At 48.2% G+C, this 24,619-nt stretch overlaps 1 protein-coding gene across 17 annotated transcripts in view; it reads left to right on the top strand.

The window, feature by feature from the left end:
- COL13A1 (collagen type XIII alpha 1 chain) overlaps positions 1-24,619 on the top strand; it is a 94,373-nt gene that overhangs the window by 17,329 nt on the left and 52,425 nt on the right. For 16 of the 17 annotated variants that reach the window (XM_017826094.1, XM_017826093.1, XM_017826090.1 and 13 more), the window contains exons 4-9: positions 10,904-10,911; positions 16,164-16,199; positions 16,805-16,831; positions 18,501-18,551; positions 22,363-22,398; positions 23,853-23,879. In XM_017826094.1, coding sequence (XP_017681583.1) covers positions 10,904-10,911; positions 16,164-16,199; positions 16,805-16,831; positions 18,501-18,551; positions 22,363-22,398; positions 23,853-23,879 — 185 coding nt within the window. The remainder of the gene's footprint in view (positions 1-10,903; positions 10,912-16,163; positions 16,200-16,804; positions 16,832-18,500; positions 18,552-22,362; positions 22,399-23,852; positions 23,880-24,619) is intronic. The other variant, XM_017826082.1, reaches the window with a different exon arrangement.

Here is a 24,619-nt window from a genome sequence, read left to right as displayed (position 1 = left end):
CTTGTACACGTGGGACTGGGAGGCAGCCCGCTCGCACAGGCTCCCTGGACCAATTCACCCCCTCACTCCTCCCACCGGGGCCGCGATGATTCCTGCTCTGCTTGCCCATCATGTTCCAGCCTGGCTGCTGCAGCTCAGTGTCCGTTTCTTCCTCATGTGATGTCTTGGGTGAGCAGCATCACAGACGGACTGTGCAAGCAGGAGGTAATTAAATCAGCGTATTCCCCAGGGAGGGGAGGCTGATTAACAGCACATTTTCCCCACGCCGGGGGTGGGGGGGGCTGAGACACACATGGGCAGCAGTATCAATCCATCGCTTGCCTCACTCCTCTCCCTTAGGATGTCTGGGTTTTTTTTCTTTTTGCTTTTCTTTTTTCCCTTCTTTCAAAGGGAAGGTGAAGATTATATCAGCTGAACTGGAATCTGAACTGACAGAGCTTTGTGTGAGGGACTTGTTTATTATGATTTGGTGTTGCTCCGGGCAGTGTGCGCGCCTCACTGGGGACCACCCAGCTATCCCAGCCACACCAGGCTCCCCTTGCCATGTGGCTCAACCAGCAGCAGGTAGAGGACCATGGGGCTGCTTTGCCTTTGGGAAGGGGTCTTACAGAGGCCAAATCTGATTCTGGAATGTGGCACTGGGTGGATGTGGCCAGATCCTGGTGGCTGCTCTTTTCTTGGCCTTCGCCTCTGTCATCTGCCATTGCTGTCCAAGGGAGGAGATGTTGCTGGAGGCAGTGGCAGCTGCTGGGAGTTGTGTGTTGGCCTCGTCCCTAAGCTGAAGCACACAATGGGCTGGGATTTTTTTTTATCCTTTTTTATTTAGTTTTTAAATATTAGCTTCTTATTAGAGTAATTTTGGCAGCAAAGAGGGAGTAATTATGTCTCCCAAAAAGGCAGCCATTACCTACAGATTAACTTCCCCTTAAACCCTACTATATACAAGTGCCACTCAGATGAAAGAGGGGTTGAAACCCCAAAAGCAGCCCACAGAGCTTATGGGTCTTTGGCACTGCCCTGGCCACAGCGAGGGAGCCATGTCTCAGCTCTCTGCTCACCAGGAAGTGAGGTACCTGGCTCGGACCTGTCAGAAACCCAGGGAAAAGCTGTGGTATGGCAAGGCTGTTTGCCATCCCCTGTGCAATGGGATCTAATGTGGGCTTAAAAACAGAAAGAAAGGAGAGAGGGAAAAAAAATACATCTATTTTTGGAAGATGTAGCCTCATGTTTTTTAGTTTATCCCAATGTGTCTAGGGATCTTTTGCTTATGGATGACCTGAGTGCTTATGGAAAATGCTTTTTTTCTGAGAAAAAAGGAGGAGATGGGAGTTATCAGGTGTGGTTGTGAATAGTTCTCTCCTTGAATTCCAAAGCCATCCTGGATAAATCCCCATGCTCTGTTATTGCACTAACCCCTATCTTAATGGGCAGGGTCCTGGAGTTTCTTGGGACAGTGATGGGAAGCGCCTCTCAAGTCCTCTAAGAAGGGAAGCTACAAACATGTGGCTCTTGGACTGGGGGCTGGTGTGGTGCATGCACTATCCCCAGCCCCATGTGGTTTAGCATGCCTTCAGCCATTCCCCCTTCCTCTACATGGGTTTCTCCATGTGCCTTTCCCCTGCAGCAAACTGCTGCAGACCTCAAGTCCTCATTCCTCCTCTTTGGTCTCTTTTGTTTCTAGAACAGTGAGGATTTCCTGTTTTGGTAGGACTTGGACCTCTTTAGTGGTGGCTGAGAAGCCTCAACAGTTATTTACCAGGTGTAACACACACCCCATGTACTTTGGAGAAGTTTCTCTCTAAATGTAATGCCCTTTTCCCCTTATGCCCTCAGGGCCTTTCCTTTTGTCTGGGAGGAAGAGCTTCAGAGTAACTGGTTTCTAAACTTGCTTGGGTTTCTTCCAAGTTATTTTTTCTCTGCCGTGGGGAGAGGGGAAAATATGTCTTTTCCATTTTCATTGTGCTCTCTTTTCTTTTTGAGATTATAATGGGATCTCTCGCTACCTTAAAAACTAACAACCTATATGCCTAAATAAGAAAAATCTTTTAGTCTCAAACAAGATGGAGGTTCTGACAGAGTTTAGCAAACTTACTGAGTCAAATTTGCCATGTTGAGAAGATGAGAGAATACAGGTGCCTTCCAGACCGTGCTCTGAGGGAGACAGCGTTGGTTGGGGTTATTTTTTGCCTTTCCAGTTCGATGGCTCTCTCCACAGTGTGTGCTCTGCAGAGCATCTGGTTTTGGCACTGGGGGCGGCAGGGAAGGGATCCGCACGCTCAGTTCATTCTAGGTAAGGGAAGCCGTGAGTCCTTCGTCCCTGTGAGCCAGTGCGGGTTGTCTCCATATGTGCAGCTATCCCAGCCTGGCTCCCACCAGGCAGAGCCCAGTGCTGGAGTAGCCAAGCGAAGCCAGCCTCCTCGAGTTCGAGACGTGCTAAGAAAGCATCAGCTAGATTTGGATGAGTGAATGAATGCTCTCCTCTTCCTGCGCCATAAAACACGCTGAGCAAACCCACTTAGGCTCGTAAACTCCATCACATTTTTCCTTTTGAAGGGACTAGCACCAGCCCCACTCTCCTCCACATGCTCTGTTTGGAAGCAAGGCAGTGCATCAGGAAGGAGCCTGAAGGAAGAATTTATGGTGTCTCTAATTAGTCAGTTTGTTCCATCCTTGAAGAAGAGGATAACGAGCGACAGGGATGCATTGCTGGCCTCTGGAGGAAGAGTGCTGTGGCTTAGGCTCATGTCCAACTGCTGATAGGGTAATTAGTGGTAACTGGGAGCTATCAATCATCTTGGGTGGAAAAATGTCTGGGCGAAAGGAAAGACCCTCCCAAACATTTTCATAACTCAAAAGGGTGTGAGACAGGGTCTGGAAGACAGTACTGGCAGTCCGTAAGGTATTTGAGGAAGGAGTCTATTAAAAGATAAATTGAACACAATGGCCTTTTGTTCGTCCCTGGGTAGGTGACAGAATTTGCTGTTATAAAAATTGCAAAGTATTTTGGAAGGAGGAAGGAAGAAGAAAAGAGTTAGCAGATGGAAAAGAGGGAAGAATAACAAGAATTCGGGGGAGAAAAAAGTAACAGCACACTAGTTATTAAAATCAGCTGCTAATTGCAAAAATGATATAGGACGAAAAAGAATTACGCAATTTGACAAGTACATAAAATGTGTCATTTGCATTTTAAGTGCATGATCAGAGAATTTATTTAAATAATTATTAGATATAGTAAGGTTCAACTTTCTGCTTTTCCCAGACAACCACATTATGAGAGAGATTTCAATTTTCAGCAGGAAGTAAAAACGCCATGGATTTTGGTTTTTGCTTTACCCAGTCATGATTTACTTTGGCCACTTTTCCCCTGTTGTTCCTTCCTAATTCTGAGGCTCTCTGAGGAGTAGGACTTGTGCAGGGCCTGGCCGAGTGCTGAAGAAGTGGCCAGCTCCTCGATGGAGGAATGTCAGACTTCTCCTGAATAACCAACTGCAGTTTTCAAACTGGTTTGGATCTCCAGAGTTTTCAGACACCACCTTTTTAGTCCTGCCATGGAATAGGATGTGTTAGCGAATGTGGGGTGGGAACTGCAGAGAGATTATCAAACATCTACTCTGCCAAGAGTAGGGTTTTGTTGGAGTGGTAGCTTGCTGCACTGGCACGTGTGTCTTCAAGCTAAGAGTTGTGAGGTGCTTCTGGAAATGTCCAGATATTTGAGGTGGATTTCAAAAACACAGAAGGAGCTGGAGAATTGGTGGGGTAGTGCCCCTGGAGAGCAGGAGCTGGGGAAGAAGTTGAGGAAACTCAGCAACCTGGCAGGGAAACTGTTGGAAGCATGAGGAGCTACAGGAAGGGATCAGCTAAAGAAAATAACGAACTCCTCAGCAAGCCGAAATTCAAGACAGGAGAAAAGTAAAGCTGAAAGGATTTAAAATGTATGGGTATGCAAGATGAAAATCTGAGAGCCTAGGGTCAGGTGGGCCTGTGAATGACACTCAAGAAAATGCTAGAGTTGTTCATTGTGAGTCAGGAGACCTTCCTTCTCACTGGAGCATGAATGCCAGTCACACCAGACAACAAGGACACCAACTTCCTGAAGAAGTCTCTGAGCCTTTGAGGGCTTGTGAAGGACAAGTGACATGTCAGAACATAAGGGCAAGGCAGAGGTGGTGACAGGGAGGAACTTCGTGTCCCTCTGTAAGACCCTGCAGATAAAGTAAATAGACAGTGTGTCTTCTGCCTTCACCACGTTGTGTGCTGTTGACTCCTGCAGTGAGCCAGAGACCAGGTTACTGTTTGAGAACTACACTTCGAGGTGCAAACGGGCCACTGACGGGGAGCAACGAGAACAACCAGAGGTCCAGAAAACATGGCTTCTGCAGAGAGACTGAAAGAATTAGGTTTTGTTTAGTCTAAAGGCAAGAGAAGACTGTGGGGAACAGGACAGCAGACTTCAAACGCATAAGAGGTAACCGCGAGAAGGAGGGAAATAAAAAAATCTGTTCTTCAAGTTTGCTGTGCATCAGAGGTCACTGACTGACTTAAACAACAACACTGGAAATTTTGGGTAGTCTCTAAGAAAGATAATAAATATGGCCTTATGAATCAGGGCTTGGGTATCGCCTGGACTGGATCACTAGGGAAGCATGCAGTGTCATCATCCCCAGAGGACAGCAACAGGTTAGAGAAATATTTGCCCAAATGGGCTAGGTAGAGACTTTTTATTCCTTTGGTTGCTTTGAAGATGTTCCCTCCTCGATTTCGTGTCACTGTCATTCCACAGGAATCCTTTAATCTCTGTTTGGTTTGCTCAGGGGAGGCAGAAGGGGAAGAGAAAGGGGATAGTCAAGAGCAGCAGTTTTGGGCTGGTGGTTTGCTGTAGCCTGGGGGCACGTGGGCTCTTCAGCAGAAGGTGGTGTAGCGGAATGAGCCTGCCACCATAAGGTTTCAATTTACTGTCCAGGGGTCCGCACTGCTACTGGAAAACCTTGAGGGGGCCTCCAAGCATGAAAACCCACTGGGGGAGCTGACCCCGGGGGTCCTTCTCTGCTTTCTGTGACGCTAAGTGCTTCAGCATGGCAGGGACAAACGCGATTGTTTGCTGCTTGGAAAGAGCTTGGTGACCCACGGATGCCTGCCTAAAACGAGCATTGCTGCCCAGCCCTGGCCATCCCAGCATCTCTCCCCTGGCAGCGCCCGAGGTGCTGTGCTTGTCCTGGTGCAGCCAGCACTGTGTGGGCCATCTGCTCTTGACCCTTTCCTGTCCTTTGTTTTCACAAGGGGCTCTCCCAAATGTTTGTCAGACTATTTCTGCTTGCCTATTGTTCAACCCTTGTCTTTAAGCACTTTAATCTGCCTAATGGGCTGCCTGCTGTTATGCCAATGGCCCCAGTTATCCTCATCAGATTCTTCTGGCTCTGGAGGCCCACTGGCTCCCATTGTCCTTACAGATATTTCTTAAAACAAGCAGAGATGCTTGGAGATGCACTTGGAATCTAAACTAAATTCCACTATCAGACCCTCTCTCTTATTTTTGAGACTGCTGCCTAATCATGTTAATTTTGCTGTGAGGCTCCACCTCGGTGTTCACTTTGTTCATGGCATCCTTTGGACTTCTCTCGGTGCTCTGCTTGTGGCCTTCTCCTTGGCTTGGACTGGTGGTGGTGATGGTGTGCTGGGATGCTCAGAGTGCCTGAGCAGCGACTTTTATCCTCAACAGCTGCTGATATTAACTGCCGAGTCTCGGTGATGTCATGGGTTTGATTTCGGAGGCGAGCTTGAATGACTGGCATAACCTGGTGCCTCAGCTTAGCGTTGGTCAGATTTTTTGGCAGTGAAATCCTGATAGCCCTTTTGCCGTCCAACATTGCTGCAATCCTTTGAAGAACCTCTTGCCACTCTGCAAGGGTGTAGCTGAGAGGGGAGTGTTCTGGGGACGGAGGGGCCTGGCCTTTGCAAGGGATTCGCACTCTCTGGAGTGAGTTATAAACTCAGATTGGCTGCTACTGCTGACAACACCTGAAGCAAAATTTCTGGAGGTTGTGCTTTGGGTTGTCACTGTTGCTTAAAATTTTTCTTATTATTTTCAAGATTTTTCTTGTCTTTAATTTCCCCTGCAGCTAATAATGAAGCTCTCTAAGTTAACATCCCTCTGCCTCCCCTTGTATCATTTGTCCCCAGATGGAGATGGGGAAAATGGCTCTTCATGGCTATGAGTACTGTGGGTGTGTTGTTTGAAAACTGTAGCGTGGCCAGTCTCTAAAACAGGCCCAAGCCACCATTTGGGCTCCATGCACCCAACTGGGGTCTGCCTGCTCCAAAATGGGATCACTCTGCACTGGACACTCATGGAGCCAGGAACGAGGGGATCCAGGCCACCCTGGATAAGGTCATGCTCAGGCCACTGACATTTTAATCAGCCTTTCATAACTAATTGCCTGGCCACAGCTATCTTATTATCAATTAACATAGTCCTGAATGTCAGGAAGTAACTGTATCTCTCTAACTTGCTAAGGCTGCCTTCTGGGTCTGTGAAATGGCTGGATTTCCTCACAGGGATGGATTACATGTTTACATCTTCCCTGCTGCCAGAGTGTGTAGTGCGAATGACCCAAGTAAGCAACAATAATGTCTTCATGTTCTCTCTCTGTCCTCCTCATCTTGTGTAAGCTAAAGAGGGGGAAAAAAATCCCTTGTGTGTGAGCTTTTGGAGCAGGCTGGAAGACACCCACATTGCAGGCACTGTACTGCCTGAATCCAAGCAATTAGAGAGAAAAAAAAAAGCTCCAGCATTTGAGAGCCTTTTTAGAATGGACATTTTTCCAGACAGCAGGAAATGCCCTTAAATGCATGGGATCATTTCAATGATCCTTTTGGTCCAGAGAGCATTGCTGTCTCTCAAGCTGGAGGATATCTCTGCCATCAGCGGAAGGTCTCTTACCAAACTGACCTGCTCCAATACGTCCATCTTTTAACATCTGCTATTTTGGAACACGGGACTTTCCAGATTAGGATAAATATGACCCACTTAACAAAACTAAGCATCCCCTCTTGTGAGGCTGAAGAGGGTACAGCATGGAGGGTGGCTTTTTATCTCTCTGTGTGGGTGAGAGCAAAGGGTTCCTTATAGTTCTGTTTTCGTTAGTCACTGGTTGAACGGGCCATGTGGAAGGTCAGGTGAGGAGAGGGCTCTGTGGCATGGCCTTGCTGTTCATCGCAGGTGTGTCCCTTCTGTATCTGCAGTAAGGTGGGTTTAGCCTATCTGCAGGCCGTGGCTGCCCATTTACTCATTTGGACTACAGGGAAGGCAGAGCTGCTTTAAGGAAAGCTTGTCTGCATGAAAACCAGAGCAGCTGAGAAGGGACAGTGCAGATGGTGCTAATTTCCAGAGGCCATATGTTTGGAGGGACCCTGGGTACCCCTACAAGAATTCTTTGTTTTCTCAATGTTCAGTTTCAAAGGTGCTCTGGGGGTCTCCTCTTTGCAGGAGACCGCTGCTTCCTCCCACTCATCCACTCCCGACACGTTTGCTCCATCCCCTCCTCCGTCCCCCGCTGCTCGCTGAGCCCTGCAGCTGGATAAACAGCGATCCAGTGCTTACAGCCCTCCGGTGCCTTCCAGCGAGGCGCCGGCACGGAGAGAGGCTTCCTGAGCTGCCCGTCGTGGGCGGACGGCCGTGCTCAGCCCGCGTGCCAGCGCCAGCATCGCTCCAGGCCCAGCAAGATCAGGTTCAAAACACACGGCATCTGGAGGTGCTAATTACAAATGGGGGTTCTCTGTCTGTGCACGGCTGAGGGATTTGGTGGTCTGAGAGCTCTGGGTCTGTCTGCTGCCCGGGCTTAGCTATGGAATGGGCTTAGAAACGTTCACGGTAGCTTTGATCTCTGCTCTGTTGACTCATTGTCCCTTCTCTGTTGACTGTTTGTAGGGAAAGGGGATCTAGCTCTTCTCCTGTGCAGTACCACCACTATCTCACCCCAAAAGAGCCTGCTGCAGGGAGAGGAGGAACGCCCAGAGGCGTGATTTGTACTTGTGGCTGTTGATAATATTGGCTCCTGGTTGTTTGTGGAGCTCTTTGGAGTTCACCACCATCAAGAGCTGGCCCACTTGGGGGCAAGCAGGCCTGTTTCAACACAGCTGCCCCAGTCTGGCTGGGAATGCAGGACACTGGTGACATGAGGGACAACGTGCAGTGGTGTTGTGGTGACTCTGTTGCAGTTCAGGTGGCTTTTGTGAAGGCTCCCATGCAGCCTGGTGGACTTGTGAGTTTTCCCCCTTGGCTTACAGAGTTGTCAGCGTCCCTGACCAGGCCAGACCTCTGGCCAGGAGCAAGTCCAGTGCACTGCCCAGGAGGGGCTGGCTCAGCCTGGCCACCAATGGTTGGAGCAGTTGGGGGTGGAGGTGCACATATCCCTGTCCTCCTTTGCCAGCTCTTTCCTCTAATGTGCCTTTACTACTTGTTTTATTAAGAATACACTTTAGAACCTCTGCTCCACCTTCTTGTTTATCACTGGGACCGAATATGACCAGTGCATTTTGCTGAAGCTTTATTTTGCTTTGTAAAATCCCCAGTGCTTTGCAACAGCTTATCCAGCAACACCTCCTCCCTCCCCGCTGTCTTTGAGACATCTTGCCTCCTCCTCCTCTCCCTTTTCCTCCTCCTCCAGCCCATGTAAGATGATGTTGCTTTTGGAAATGACTCTGTCTGGGGGCTTCGCTTTCTCCTGGATCACATGGACAATCCCGGCATTTGAAGCCCAGTCCCTGGATGGTCTCTACCAATTGACTTATTGCAGCCAAGACTCTGTCCCTGCAGCTCCCTGATGTGTGTTTACACAAGACTGTGCAGTCCCCCCTTCACAGAACCATTAATTTTATAGAGGGCATATAACAGAGATGGGCCTCCACTATGCCTCCTGCCTTTGATCTGTGTGGGGTGTGTGGCCTGGTGGGCCCAGAGCTGCCGGCAGTGCTGATTTACTCCGCTCTGTGGACAGAGCTTCTGGAGCAAACAAGAGCCTATGTTTTCTCGCAGTGGTAATAGCAATACCGTTACAGGCTGTGCTGCTGGCTGGGTGTGTTGGGGCTAGAAGGGCAGGGATGGCTCAGGGTTTGCTCGTCTTTAAGTTTTTCTTTTAATATTAGCTCAGTGGTTTGGCTCATGCAAGTCGTGAGTGCCCCAAGCCCACGCAGGCAGGTAGGCGGGTTATTAAGGGTCTGCAGTGTTACTAATGGAAATAAAGTCCGTGTATTGGCAAGCCATAAGCATTGACCTTGTGACAGGGCGCTCACTGTGAAACAAAATCTCTCCAGAACAGTTCTCTCACAGAACTTCATTGTCATCCAAGCCAGACTCAGAAAACTTTCTTTTTTTTTTTTTTCTCCCAGTCTGGCATAAATTAGGATTCCTGGATGTGAGTCTGACCTTGCCCTCCAAAATGAACTCTCTGATGAGGAACTCTTTTGTTGTTTAGACTTGATGTACCAAGTAGGACACTGACCTCAGCATCAACACTGGTTGTGGGGCAATTGCCAGACCAACCAAATCTGGGTCGCCCCTGAGATCCTGTCCTAAATTTGATTGGAGTTGAGTTGTTGAGCCTTCTGGCTGTGAGTGTTGACCTTAGCTCTGTCTGTCAGTCATCACGAAGGTGCTAAGCTTTATTATTTTTTAACCCAAAGGTACCCTTTAGAGGTAACCTCTTCTAAATGAACCACGATGAAAGCTGTGTCTAACAGTGGCATTTGACAGGGCAGTTTTAGGTCACCAAAGCTTGATAGCCAAACCATTTGCTGAAGCCCCTGGTATGAAAGAGTCATGCTAAGTGAGAGATTTCCAATGTGGAAAACGTTTGTTCATCCAGAGTCTCCGGTTTCTTTTATGGACTTTCAGCCAGGGGCATTTTCAGGATGACGACGTATTCCGCAGGTGCTCACTGTGACATCCGCCTCCCGTGCAAGGAGGAGGCTGCTGCCTGTTATCTGTCAGCTCGCCTGTTATACTGCTTAACCTTAATTCTTGGCACTCTGTATAGAGAAAAAAAAAGAAAACAAGAGTATCTATAAAGTATGGAAAATGTAGAAGCCCCTGACAGTTGTATGGTGTGTCTTGCTTCTCCCACAGAGAGGAAACCACAAAATAGTGAGTCCAGGGGTTTCTTTCCACACACACAATATCTGTCAGGATTTTGAGGAATTTTCTGGGAACTGATGAAAGAAGCATGCTCTTTAAGCCCTGATATATACTGTACAACTGTTCTGTACAAGGGAGTTGCAGCACTCCACACTGGCAGGTTCCAAAAAGCTTTCCAAAATAAAAGAAACCCAAAGGATTTCAGGGAATTTCTTCCAAGAGGGCAGGTTGGCTTCTATTGGAACATAGGCAGAAGCAAAGGGGAAAATTTGCTTGTATTAAAGAGAAAAGATACCTGATACGTTTAATAGCTGTAGTTTCCTAATTACCTTTTCACACCTTTGCAAGATCACCAATGCTGGTGGGAAGTGCATAGGAATTTTAGCAGCAAAGGGGCTCTTGCCTCCCTAGATTCAACTTTTTCAGTCCCCAGGGGTGGCAGGGATGTGAGGTGGAGTCACAGAAGTAACAAGACCCCCACTCATGTGTGCTGAAGGACCAAAATTGTGTGTAACAGCGTCAAGAGCCTGACTTGTATGGCCTTCCCGACACAGGGCTGTCAGAGGCTGCCCTGCACTCAGTGATTATTAGCAGCTGCTAATTGTGGGGATACCTTAATTAACAAGCAGAGAGTTGGTGAAAGTGCATCAGCAAATGGGAGCAGCCTCAGGATCAACCCCAAAAGATGGTGCAATGTTTTTATCTAGTCCTTCTGGTTAGCATTTATTACATTAAAATAATTAATGATTGTTAATTTTTTTCCCTCTCTTTCAGGTCCGCCTGTAAGTACCAAACCTCTGTGGTTTTAGAAGCTGTTGACACAGAGTTTGTGGGGCATGAACTGGCACAGTCTCCTGTCTGTGGTGTCTGGTGTGGTAGCCAACTTCACCTTTGCAGTCCTGGTACCCTGAGATCTCCCAAACAGCAAGTACTGTGGGTTGTCAGGACCTATATTGGAGTGGGATTGCTCTTGCCTGCAATTCAGCTGTGAGGGGAAGATAGAGTGAGCCAGGGATGGGGACACAGGAAACCCATGTGGTACAGGTGTCTGTGTGTTACCAGTTGGCCCCACATACTCCGGGGGAACCGCCTGCATGTACTTCACATGCACTGGGTGCCACACACTGAACAAGACGTGTGTGCAAAAAAGAGAAAGACAGATCACAAACACATGGCAGGAGCTGAGCTGGAGGGACTTGTTCCCTGCTACTTCACCCAGGCTGGCTGAACTGCTGGGCTCTCAAGTATAGCTGCACAGCTATCAATTTCCAAGGAAAAATTGTGTTGACAGCTTCCTTTTCAAATGTTAGCTAATGTAAAACCTCAGTGCAGATGATTTAGGCTTCAGGAAAATAGCTAGGTTATTGCAGAAATTTTCTTGTAGCTCTTAAGAGACCCACAGTGAACCAGCAGCAGCAATGCAAGGACTGAGGCCATGTATCTCTCAGGATTATAAAGAAACCCTATATTGTCTCTAGCACAGTCCTTCCAGGGGAAATGGTTTATATTCGTGTACAATAGAGTGACTATAGTGGGTTTCTGTGGAGGAACATGAGAAGTTAAACATACGGTAGTCATCTTTTGTCTGTTCATGCAAAAATGTCTTAAACAGTTTGCAGATGACGTTCTGAGGAGAAGTAGTTGCTGTGCACAACCTATTTTCTTTCCTGTTTCATCAAGCTGAAATGCTATAGACTGAACTCCCCCAGATATACGAACACAGACGTATTTAATGACAACAATCTTCCAAAAAGTTGCACCTTCTAGGCCAAAAGGTCTGAAAGTGTTTCACAGCTGGAAGCCCTGATCCCCACAAACCTTCAGCTTATCCCAGGGGCTTTGAGGATGAGGACAGAAGTGGATGTATTTCAGCATTAGCTGTGGGGTTTTGGGAAGAAAGCACTGCTTTGGAGGGGGCTGCAAGTGGAGTCCATCCATGGCTGTCCCTCCTACTCCAGCCCGGGCAGCCAGACGTTGGCATTAAATAGACGGGGTGGGCACAAAATTGGTAGTGGTGTTGGTATGTCTGTTATTGCTGTGAGAAATTAAAGAGAAATTAATAGCTCAGCACAGACATCTCCTCAGCACAGAGAGCAGTCGGTGCCTTGTGGGGTGAGGAAGACGCACGCTCCAGGCTTCCTCTGCAGCACTAAGGGTTAGAAACCTAATATTGTAATGAGAGATTGAAGCCTGGCAGAAACACATGAGACCACCAGAGAAGTGCTGACATTATTTGCTACTGTATCCTGGCTTATTGCGACCCCTGAACCTGCCTCCGCATGCAGACTTCCAGGACAGGCCATAAGGAGTGCTACAGCCAATGGAAATAATAAGAGGAAGTCAGGCAGACTGAGTGTCGTTAGCCAAGGTGGAATTTGTCCTGGGATAGCAGCACCCTCATCTCATTCAGGACCTCTTGGTTTTCTGATGGCTGGTGAGCGAAACCACTGTGAGCGAAAGTTCACCTCTGAAGAGCCAAATGGAATCCTCCATGTCACCATAGGAAATATTTTCCCCCTCATATTTCTTGTGATTAAAATGGCAATGGTTTTATGAACAAACAGACCTGGGCTCCTGTCTGGCTGACTGTCATATGCATTGTTCTGGAGAGCAACCCCAAAGTGCTGACCACCTCACGTCTCTCTCCTGTTTTTGTTTTCCATCTTGCAAAACACAGCATGCAGTGTGGCAGGGCTTAGCTCTCAGTGCTGGTGTTGGCTTGAGTGTGGAGGTGGGCAGAGATTCTCACTAGAAATGCACTGGGCCCTGCTTGTAGTCTAGGACAAGGAGGAGAAAAGCCAGGGAAGTGGATGAGCAACATCACAGCAGCAGAAGGGGTCTCCATGCTCTCCTCTTGCCCAACTGATGCTCCCCCCCCCTTATTCGTGAAGTCAGTTGAGGCTTTGGTGAAGGCAAGGGCAACCCGCAGTCACGTAAGATATTTGGTGAGATTGAGATTAAAAGGGGCAAAGGAAGGAAGGAAATGATGAAATCGTGCAATAGTCCAGAGGTTTCCAGACTCTTTCACTGTCTGGACCACATCCGAAGCAGAAGATCCTCTCATGGACATTTTCTCTCCCATTTCTGATCATGCAACATTTCTGTGGCAACTGCAGCAATTCCATACATGAAAAAATAATATTTAGCAGATGGAAAGTAAGGAAGAAAGTCAAAGCCCTGTAATTAGCTTGTTCTCCATGGAGTTGCAGATACCTTCAGAGCCCGTGCAGAGAGCTGTGGGCAGAGCCATGCCAAAAGGAGAGAAAACTTCACAAGCAGGAGATTAGGAAACCAAAGCAATCAGAGCTGATGGTCAAGGAGCTGTGGAGAGTTTTTTAACCATTCTGTTTCCTAAACCCTTCCATGTGATTTCATCTCTTTATCAAGCCCTCCCTTCAGAGTTTGAAGGTAGTTTTTGCTGTTTCTGTGTATTTGTCCCAGGGCCTCACAGAAAGGCCTGGGCTCCCAGTAGGTACTTCATTCTTTCCGTCTCATCCCCTCATTCTCTCTGTCTGGCAGTACTTTGATCAGGAGGCCTCCAGAGTTTGTAAACTGGGAGAAGTAAGTCTGGCATAGAAAATGTGCTGTGGAACAGAGTATTGCAAACAGGACATGGCTCATACAGAACAGGGACTGCAGGAGCTTTGTAGGACCAAACCTGAGGGTAACATAATCCCCATGAGCCCTCCTATGTGTGGGAAACACTACTTTTGAAGATACCTTTGTCAGCTTAAGAGTCTGGTCGAAGAGGCAGGGTGTGCAGTATTCTTGCTGATGGGACTTGCTAGTTGCAGTAAGATTTAGAAGGCCTAAGTCACTCTGGGACAAATGCAAAAGTCTGTAATAACAGTATCTGCATCTGAGTTAGTCATGAGTGAGTGAGGAAGGAATGTGGGTTTTGGAGTTAGAGCTCTGTGCTTTCCTGGTGATGGCTCCCTGCTCCCCAGGCTGCTGCTCACCTGGAGACTGCACGAGTTGCAATAGGCAGTTTCCTAATGAAGGAAATGCAAACTGTGCTGCTGGCTCTCCCCTGACTCAGGACAGAGGCTGCTTGTTGCCTTTTGTGCTCCTCTAGCTCCAATGTGGGAGCTTCAGGCGGCTTTGCATGACTTTGTAACCAACCTACATGGTATCATCCACCCACGAGTGCTCTTTCCTGGCTCCCTGTCACAGACAACCTTTCCTTATAAACATCTGGCATTTATTTGCTGTCCTACTGGGAGCTCCCCCTTTGCTGTTGTTGCTCGGAGGGCTGTAATGCTGTGCAGTCACATACCAGATACGGTGCCGTCATGTACCACTCCGACACCAGGTACTCACAGGAGACCTGACATGGCTCAGCCCCGACCTTGGGCTCTTCCTGTTCAGGCACTAGCCACAGCAGAGCCAGGAGAAATTAACTCAGCTTTTACCTCAAACCACGAGGGAGATCAGCCTGGGCTCAGCTGTGGAGGAAAGCAGCATTTAAGGGACTAAGAGCAGAGGAAAGCTCAGCGTTACGTTTTCCAGCAGCCACAAAGGAATCCCAGGGCAAGATGCTGACACCAGGAGTTTTGCTCGCTGCTGGCACACAGAGATAGGCAAATATTAGCAGGACTGAGAACCCGCCTAAAACCTTGGAAGAAAGCAGTTTCCCATAATATATCATGGACGAAATTTAAAATCAAGCAGCTGTTTAGCGTTTGATCCATCTGCAAGGGATGCTTTTGCAAAGCATGTATTGCTCTTCAATTTATCAAAACATGGGCTGCATGGGAAGGAATGCTCCCCACACCGAACAGCTCCACAGAGGGAAGTGGCTAAACTTCCACTAAGGAATGGTTTGATCCCAGGCAATAATGTTGGAGTTTGGGTTGTACAACCAGAAGAGCCTTTGTGTACACCCAGAAAAACCAATATAGTGAAGTGCCTTCCCTTTCCAGAGATTTCAGAGTACGTTCACATGTGCCGGGGCTGAATATGGGGGAAGGCACCGATGAGGCCGGTGTCTCCAGCTGCAAAAACCAGAAAACCAGGTTTGTGCCCACAGACACAGTCAGCCATGGGCAGGAAAACTCTGTTTTACATAAGGAAACCCCAAACATTGCTGGAAACAGAACTGAGAGATTATTATCATGTCATTTTTGCAAAATATAGAGCAGAAGCTGCATGACTGCTGAAGCCATAATCATCAAGATCCTTTAGCAATGAGCTGCTGTCTTCCAGATCTGCACAGCCTTCAGTTTTGGTGACCAGGAATGCAGAGGGGGGTGGTTTGTTTTTTTTTTAATTGCATAGTTAAATTTAACTGCAAGAGGCAGCAAACTGCCTTGTAGGTAAGTGGCTGAAGAAAATTGCCACCAGTCCTGCGTTCATGTGTTTACGAGGCTCTGTCCAGTGTCTCCTGACCCACAGTCATTCCCAAAACCACTGCTGGGATCGTTCACACCCTGACAATGCACTGGGAAGTAACTCAAAGGGGTAGAGGACACTGAACACAGCTGCTCGTATGTCTTCTTCCAGACATGCTTTTTCCTGTGTCAGCTTGTGTTCTCACATTTTTCTGTTGCTTCTGGACAGGACTGTATTTTCAAGTCTAAGAGAATTGTGTTTCAAAGTGATAACTCTATAAATAAGTAGCTAACACCCAGCTGACTTTGGTCAAGAAAGAGAAAAACGTGACAGTTGGCTACTTCAGGAAGCCAGTTCCCAGGACCTGGATTTTATGAAGTGTTGGAAATTGGGATTACACTTTGTTTGACTGGAGACTCTTGTCCTTCTTTTGCCGCCTAAATTGCAGTGTGTGATTTCTGTTGTGAGATTTGCTGGTTTGTCATATATACACATGAACTGGTGGCTCACACATGTTCTTAAAGACAGGTTTGGGCACATGCAAATGCACTTTCCTCTCTTTAACTTTCTTTCTACCCCTCAAAATCCCTCGACACTTGCACCACAGCACAAAGCTGCTGCTGTGGCACACTTCATTCGTGCTGTTTTATAACCTTGCTTTTGGTTAGTTACCAATTGCCTCTGATTTTGCCTTAATTACCAGGGAGACAAAGGTGCGATGGGAATCCCTGGGCGGCCGGTAAGTCAAAACCTCTTGTGTGTGCCTTATCCTCCCCATTCTTTTCCAACCCCCAGGATTTGGCGGGGGGAGCTTTCAGGATGGTCCTTGGCAGGTGTCAGTGTTCTCTCTGAGCCCCACACCTGAGGGGCTCCCCTTGTTGCAGCAGGGTGACCAGCCCTGCAAGCCACACACGTGCCAGGAGGGGTGTTTCCATTCCCTCTGCTGTGCTATCCAGGTCCTCCTCTGGTTCAGCATCCCCCTGGTTGGGTGCCTCCTGCTCCACCTCGTGCGCTGACCAGGCTTGCTAACTGTGGGCTTGCTAACACGCACCCCTGCCTGCCACCAGCAGCTGCCCTTTCCAGATAATTCTGCCCTGAGTGAAGGGGACCATCCCCTGCCTGGCTCAGGGCTGTATTTTGGAGCTGCTCCTTGCTCGGGCATCCCATGATGAGGATGAGGAGGAGGGGTGGGGTAGGAGCTGAGGCCACCCTGCTCATCCCAACCCCATAGCCAGGGTTTTGGGGTGGGAGAGCGTGCCCCTGCCGCTGACGCCTGTGTTTGTCTCTCTCTCTCTCTTCCCTGCACCCTCTTGCATGTGGCTGCGGTGGGTGCCACTGACCCAGGGACTAAAAGGGCAATCTGGAGAGAAGGTGAGTCAGCTTCTTATAGCCTGTAGCACCCCTAGACTCTAGGGCCTCCTCTAGGGCCAGCCCAAGCTCCCTGGTCACAGTCATGGCCACTGCAGTCAGCTTTGGGCTTCCACACCCCCAGGCTGCCCCATCTTCCGTGTCAGTGCAAGTATATTTCCCAAATTCCTTCCAGGCTACTCAGCCTCTGAAGACGCTGCGTTTCTTGTTTATGACAATTTACTAACAGCATAAGAGCCAGCGGGCACACGCAGGGCTTCCCTCCAGGCTTCCTGGGTTTTAACCATTGACTTTCTTCCCCACTGGCAGCTCTGCTTGACCTAATCAACCTGCAGCTCCCCTCCACCTCCCAGGTTAGCCTGATCCCTGGTGCAAGCAGGAGCAAGGAAGAAAATGGCACAGCATGCTTCTATTTCTGACACAGTGGGACACCATCTCAAAGACTGCTTGCTGTGTAATGAGTTGGTGTTTTGTGCCCACAAAGAACTGGTGGTTTGCAAAGCACCCTACTGCTGGCCCGTTTTGACATTTCAGTGTTAGCGTATTTTCCCCAGAGCTGTGAGTACTTCCCACCCGTGAGAACAGGGAAATGGAGGTGTTTGGGGTGTGTGAATAACTGAGTAACAATATGTAGGAATTAGGAAAGGGATGAATATTCACCTGACAGGGGTATCACCTGTGCGCTACCATACCAGGCCTATTTGCTCCTCTTCATAGTAGATAGAGAGAAAAGTACAACAAGGAAGGGTAAGGTAGGAGAGATATTCTCCTTCCTTGCTTTCACTGCTTGCTCATTGGAGCCAACCAACATTATCCAACAGACTAAGATTTCCCCACCTGAAGCCATCCTGCTTTTTCTCTGCATGTCCTTGCATTTTTCTCTGGCCAAAGTTTTCAACATGAAGGGACAGCAGATACATGCAAACAAACAGTGGAAAAAATCCATTGTCCCTGCTTCCCCAAAGCACTCTGTGAGAGCCCTAGGTCCTTGGCAGGCCACAGCTTTGTTTTGCAGAGAGCTCTGCTTGCTTGCAGGCTGCTTGGTTTATGGGATGCTCCATCCCAAAGATCCCCAGCCCTGGGCACTTCTGGAGCTGCCTCTCAGGAGTACACTGTTTTCCAGAGAGAGGGACATGTCTTGCCCATCGCACGCTGTGGGTGGCAAGGAGCTGGAGAGGCAGCTGTTTTCTTTTCCAGCAAGCACTTTGCTCTGTTTTCATCCACATCTCAGCTGAGTTTGAGAAGCACACAAGCTGCCCACAGCTCCAATTTCCCTGAAGCCCAGTACCTCCCTCCTCCTTTTCTTTCTTCTGCAGGACACAGTCCTCCTGGACTCACAGTAAGGAAACAGCAAGGGTTTCAGGCCATCTTTCACAATTGCAATGGGGCAGAACCTCTGTTTTGCCAGAAAGTGTTTTATGTGTTTATAGTTCTCCTTGCTGTGCAGCTTCCATTTTCTGGCACTTCTGAGTGGCTACAAATGACATCTCTTTTCTCCTAAAGTGTGAGGCAAGAGCTGGGGGAGGCCAGAACGGCAGCTGCCCCATAAGCCCTGAAGGTCTCACACCTGAGGCACCCTCATTTAACCCCAGTCTTGACAGGAGTATCATTGTCTTTGTGTTTTCCTTTCCTCCTTTGCTCACTCCTCTTCCTCTCCCTCGTGTCTCTGCAGGGTGCTCCAGGAGAAGCCGGCATGTCTATCATCGGGCCCCGCGGTCCGCCTGTAAGTGGCTTTTTCTCTCTATTTTTGGCTGATGCAGGATGTGGGCAGGTTACTGGGAAAGACTGAGGAGGGGCACTAAGACACAGCATCAGCTGGAAAGAGCAAAAACCCTGTATAATGTGGTTCCCATACTGAGCCAGCCTTGGTTTTATACTGCTATTATATACTATATATAATGAAATTACAGCTCATTCTCCAGAACAAATAAGGAAGCCTTTCCTTGCAAGGAAACCATATTCCTGCATTTAAAAGGAAGAAGCATCCTTTCTTCTTGCAACAGGGCTGCTACCACTTTTGCAGAAAACGCCTGGCTGATCTCAACCTTGGTTTCTTCAGCAGGGGACAAACTCCCTGATTTTGATGAAGGAGCAGGATCAGAGCTAAGCTGATGAGCGGCAAACTCACAAAGACGAGTAGTTTGGAGGTCTTGTCAAGTACGCAAAATCTTGAAAACTCTTTGTCAACACATTTACTGCTATCTGGGCAGTCCCTTAGCTGTCTGGGGTGATGAGGAAAGTGCAGGCAGGATTATGCATCCTGTTCCAGCAAAAGTGTCCCTGCAAGGTGCAACAAGTCAGCCAGACAAAGCTTTTTGCAAGGATAAGGTCATAAAAAATGACCAAGTTGAAGGGTTGGAGTATGTTTACGTGCCCTAAACACTGGATGTTTCTTACACTGCGGTTCAGCTGGCAAGCCTCTGCTTTTGTGAGGGTGTAGCCAGTCCTCTCCACTCCATCCCTGCACAGCCTCCACCAGAGATTTCCATGAAAAAAAGACCTGGGGATTCAATTCTCTCCCTCCCAGTGGGCACTTCCGATTTTGATTAACCTGTGAAGAGCACCATCCTTGACCTGCAGAGAGGATGGGCCGCTGGAGCCTTTGTTTCACAGCAGAGGTCAAGTGAGAGAGACCTAGGCAGTGAGAACACTTGGCTACATCTGGCTTTCCAATTAACTTTCCAAAAGCCCCATGGCAAGTGTTTCTAATAACAAACAGCTTTGCCGGTTCCCAGACCCACCTGCCTGGGATGCTGGAGTTTGAGAAGTGACAGAACCAAAACTCAGGACCCAAACAATATGCCCAGCAGATGGTCCCTAGCCATATGTCCAGGCAAGGAGGAACAGCTGGCAGGTCTCTCAATGCCAAGATCTGAGCAAGACCACCCTGCTCCACAAACAGCAGATTTTGGAGGGTGTCCTGTGGATTTTGCTGTTTCTCCCAGGCTGTGGCTCTCAGCCTTCTGGACAGTGTAGTTACAATAATCGGAGTGAAAAGCCATCAGTCCCTGTCCATGTAGGTCCTGCAGAGAGAGACAGGGATCACTGTTTTCTTGAAGGACACATGCCTGGTTTGCAGAACAGTTTTTAATGTCTGCTTTGGTGCTGCTGCCTTTGCTGTGGTTTGGGAAAGTGCAGAACACGTTGCATCTTCAAAGCAGCAGAAAATTTAGATGTCAAATGGTATCTAAAATGGGGTTTTGCCTACACCAGTCAAAGCCCTGATATGCCAGGACTGGCACAATTCCACACTTTTCCCGCTGCAAAGCCTACTGTGAAGATGATCCAGTTTCCTGGGGAGCTGGTGATAGGTCAAAAGGATGGCTGAGTACTGAAGACAAACACGGAAACCCTGGCCAAGGGGCCACTCGGAAAGACGTGGGATGACAAATAGTTTCCAGATTTTTGTTTGGAGGTTGAAGTTTTTGCTCAAGCTCAGAGCTGCTTAACTTCTGGCCAGAGAGGGACAGTGCAGCGATAGTGGCAGAAACAGACAGTCTCCATGATTTGGCAGCTCCCAGGATTACATTCTTCATACAATCAACATTTTAAAAAGAAGACAAGGAAAAGCAGCCACCCAACAAAAACAGTCTCTTGGAATCACTCACTGCTGAACTGTTGTCTTGGCGTGATACTGTGCAAATCACGCTGCTGTCCTCCAGAGAAAGAGGCAACAGTCTGTAGTCTACAGAGGAAGCCAAATTGCACCATTTCCAGGTTTTTCTCCCTAATTCTTTTTTTAGCACTTCTTGTCCGGGGAAGTGTCCAACCGGGAACCAAAACTAATGAATTGTGGCTAGGCTCTTCTTGCTTCTTGCCTTTTCAGAAGCCAGCGGTGGACAGATCCTCTAATTTATAGCCTATCTTCCCTCCTGGTCACTGGCCAACAGGACCAGGTGGTTTTCTATGTATCTTGCAAAGCAAAGCTGACCAAGTTCAACTCTGCAGAACTAAAAAGCCAGTGCAAATGTGATAAGTTCCTGCTAGCATTGTGTACAAACCCAGAACTGCCAGTGCAACATGAGGCATTTTGTGGAATGGGCACATCCCTCAAACCCTGCAAAAGGACTGTTTGTCCCCATCCTCTGCAAGGTTAAACATTCACTGAGTCTGCAGATAGAGGGAGGAGATGTAACCTGAAGGTAAAGGTTTTCCCTGCCAGTGTAGCTCTGAGGTCTCTCCCAAAGGATACTTATTGCTTCACTGTGGCAAACCTCAGTCTCACAGCCCAGCAGGCCCTCCTTCCCCTTCCCTTCCCTCATCACCACACGGGATCGCTCTGGTTAAGGCAGAGTTGCACCCTTGTTTATAGCTCTTTCCTGGGAAACCCTTGTGGGACTTGAACAGTCCAGTCGTGGTGTCTCAAATTGCTGAAGAAAGCATTTTCTTCCCCAGAATGGGAGAGTACATAAGGAACCTGGGCTTTTTGGCATTGTAGCATAGCTTTCAGGGTAGGCAAGACGCCGCAATGGTCACCTGATGAGCATGGTACAGGATTTACCTCATCCTGCTGCTTCCATCTACATGAGTGCTTCAAAATCTGCTGAAGTCTGGACCATACGGACCATAAGCTTCCTGACATGGCTCACACATTTTTTAACTTTTTTTTTTTTTTAATTTGAGATTGAAAATCCCTAAGCGAAGTGGTATCTTTACTGGATACCCACAAATCTACGGTCACTGTGACCTGGGGTGTCACGGGTCCCAAAAACTGAAGAACTGGGAAAAATTAACAGCCAGGACATTTTCTTTTTTTTCGGTGTTTTTAAGTGGGTGATGAAGAAGCTGCCAAACACATCCCAAGCCAGTGTTTGCTGTACCTGATCCCAAACTGGTAGCCAATTCTGGCTAGCTAGCAAGAGGTGGGGAAAAGACTTGGTGCTCATGTTCCTCTCGTCACACTGCCTAACTCTCCTTTTTCTCTTAGCTTTCAGAGGACCAAAAAAAACCCAACCAACCAAAAAAGCCAACAACCAAAACCAACCAACCAACCAACCAAAAAAAAAAAAAACCAGAAAAGAAAAACATCATCTCTTCTCCAGAGTTATTTGTGAGGAAAATGAATGTCCTGGGACTTGAGATTAGGGGAGGAGGAGAAGGGGGATGGTTGTGTTTAGACACCAGTGATCTGTGAGGCTTGTCTTGCACAGAGCAGCACCCTGCATTAAACGCCTCCGGTTTATGGCAGCAAGAATTGCCATAAAATGAGCTCAGCCTCTGGAATATACTCCAAAAGCCTAGCATATGGGCTAGGGACACCCATTTAATTAATGTAAAAACTTCAAGGAAACTGCTTGCAGTCCAAAATGGAGCTGCTCCAGCATTTTCTTGGCCCTACACAAGCTGGAGTGGGGATGAGAGATTTCCCCTCCTTCCCAAGACACTTTCCCCTTGGAGGAGAATTAGGTGTCTCTTCAGAGAGTCCTAGGATAATTGGTCAGAGGCTAGAGGAAAGGCTCTGTAGAGAGGACATAGGGTCTATCAAAATTCATTTCAGTTCCTCTAAACTGCTGTCTCTGTTTCATCCTTCCCAGGGACAGCCTGGAACAAGAGGTTTTCCTGGATTCCCGGTAAGTGTAACTGTTAATTTATGAGGTACGGGTGTGTGATGTTACTAGGAAGCCTCATTAGTGCCTGCTGTATCTCATCATTTCTTCCTGAAACCAATTACCTGATCTGATATCACTGGAAAAAGTAATTCTTTCTTCATTTGTTTTTCTTTTTTTTTTCCTTTTAAGTGATACTTAGGGGGGAAAAAACTCCAAACCACACAACTCCAGAAGGAAATTAATTTAAAAAAAACCCCAAGTGTTAAAATAACATAGGTGAAGCCAGATCTGTTCGATAAAAGAAAACCGTCCTAAGAAATATCCCCCCAAAAAGAAAATAACCCCTAGGTAGATGAAATTCCAACCTTAATTGAGCTTTTAGGTGATATTCCAATAGCAGGAAGTGCCTGGGATCCAAAGGGGGCCCTACATGGTGAGGGTCAGCTGGGGACTGTGCTGGGCTGAACACCCTGGTCATGCCAAAGGGAGAGTACATAAAACATGAGAGGGAATTCTTCTGAAACACTGTTGCAGATGGGCAAGGGAACAGAGAACAAGCCCAGGAGAGGACAAAGCAAATTTCATTTCAATCCTACAGCTGCTGGCAGCACTCTCTGAAGCACTGAGGCTGCTGGAGAACTCAAACGGTTGCTATTTATTCATATGCATTTATCCTGGACAACTAGGGAGCCTAAGGCAAACACCCCCCACATCCCTGCTCCCGCCAGGCAGCTCAGCTGCTGCTCCAGGACACTGGATGTGCCAGAGCAGGTCTGCGGGGGAGACTCTCATGCCTGGAAAATGGGAGGAATTGGCAGCCTCTGAGTTGTCTGACCAGGCTCTGCGGCTCTGCCCTGTGCGGAAAGGGGGGCTGTGAGCTGCCCCGGGGCTGAGGAGAAGCAGATCTCTCCGGGCCGTTGTGGTCTTTGGCTTTTGGAGGAGCAGAAAACAAATCAGCCCAGCTCATGAGAAAGTGCCGAGTGGGACAGCGCTCTGTGGAGCCTGTTTCTCATCAAACAGTACCTTCAGCATGTGCTGAGCTGCGTGTCATCTCTTCCCAGGGACACTTTTATTATTCTATCACTTGCAAAAATGCCTCTTCCCCAAAGGTGTATGCCCTTTTAAGTTGAAGTCTTGAGAAAACTGCTGATTTTCAACTAGTTTACTGGACACCTTAGGATTTTAAATTCTGAGGGCTTTTTGCAAATTGCCTATGAATCCCTCCTCTCTTCCCTTCTTGTGTCCAGCATTGCTGCTGAAATGGGCTGACAGTGAGCAGGTCCCTGCTGGAGAAATTGGGAATCTGGGCTTGTACTCAGTGGGCCAGGTACCTGCCAGGACCTGGCCAGAGGGCAGGGAGAGTCACCTCACCTCACCCCAGTCCGTGCAGTCTTGTGGCACATAGTGCTTCCTGGGGCAGATGGACAGACACCCCAGGAAAAGCACTTCTCATCATTTTTCCTTTTTTATTTCAGGGCCCTATTGGCTTGGACGGCAAACCGGTAAGCAAACAACTTCTCTGCAGGCTTCCTGTCCTGCCTCCTGCTAGGTCCCACTGCCCTGCCAACCTGTGTCTTATACAGTATGTTTTTAAGGGGATTATTTTGCAAAGTCATGCACGTGCATGGATTAAAAGGAAATTAGGAGATTAGCAGGTAGGAGGATACCACAGATGCCTTGGGGGGAGATGCAGGAGTCAGGAGAACTCGGGAAGGCAGAGTGTGGCCTCTTCCCTTCTAGGCAGATCTATAAAATAGCACGTCACAGGGAAAGCTTTAGCAGGCACTCCCAGCCCGAATCAGACAGGCAGAGCAGGTCCCCAAGGCAGCAGCCCTCTGCCTCAGCCAACAGCTTCCTTTGAAGTTGACCCTACAGCATCTTTCTCTTCACTGCTTTGCTGAAAAGAGCTGTAGTAGAAGAGGAAAGGATCCTAAAGATCTCCATGAGACCTCCATGCTGTCCTTAGAGCCTCCTCATAATCAGCTTTGTAGTAGAGAGACTGAAGTTCTTCCCATCCTTTGGAGAGCCAGGTGCAAACACAGCTACTTCCCCATGAACCCAGCAGACATGAAACCCACAGCTCCATGTAGCAGCCACACAGCCAAGTTCCCCACCAACTTCCTCTAGCCATGCTGCAATGGAAAAGGAGCTGGTAGCTCATACCTCTGGCATCTAACTTCTGCAGCAGGATCCTGTTTTTGCCATGAGGAACATGATCCCCAAGAGAGACCCAGCAGCCTCT

Source organism: Lepidothrix coronata, unplaced genomic scaffold (assembly GCF_001604755.1).
Source record: "Lepidothrix coronata isolate B3197 unplaced genomic scaffold, Lepidothrix_coronata-1.0 Scaffold124, whole genome shotgun sequence".
Taxonomy (NCBI): domain Eukaryota; kingdom Metazoa; phylum Chordata; class Aves; order Passeriformes; family Pipridae; genus Lepidothrix; species Lepidothrix coronata.
Note: the sequence above shows the minus strand (reverse complement) of the source record. Positions and strands in the feature narration are given on the sequence as shown.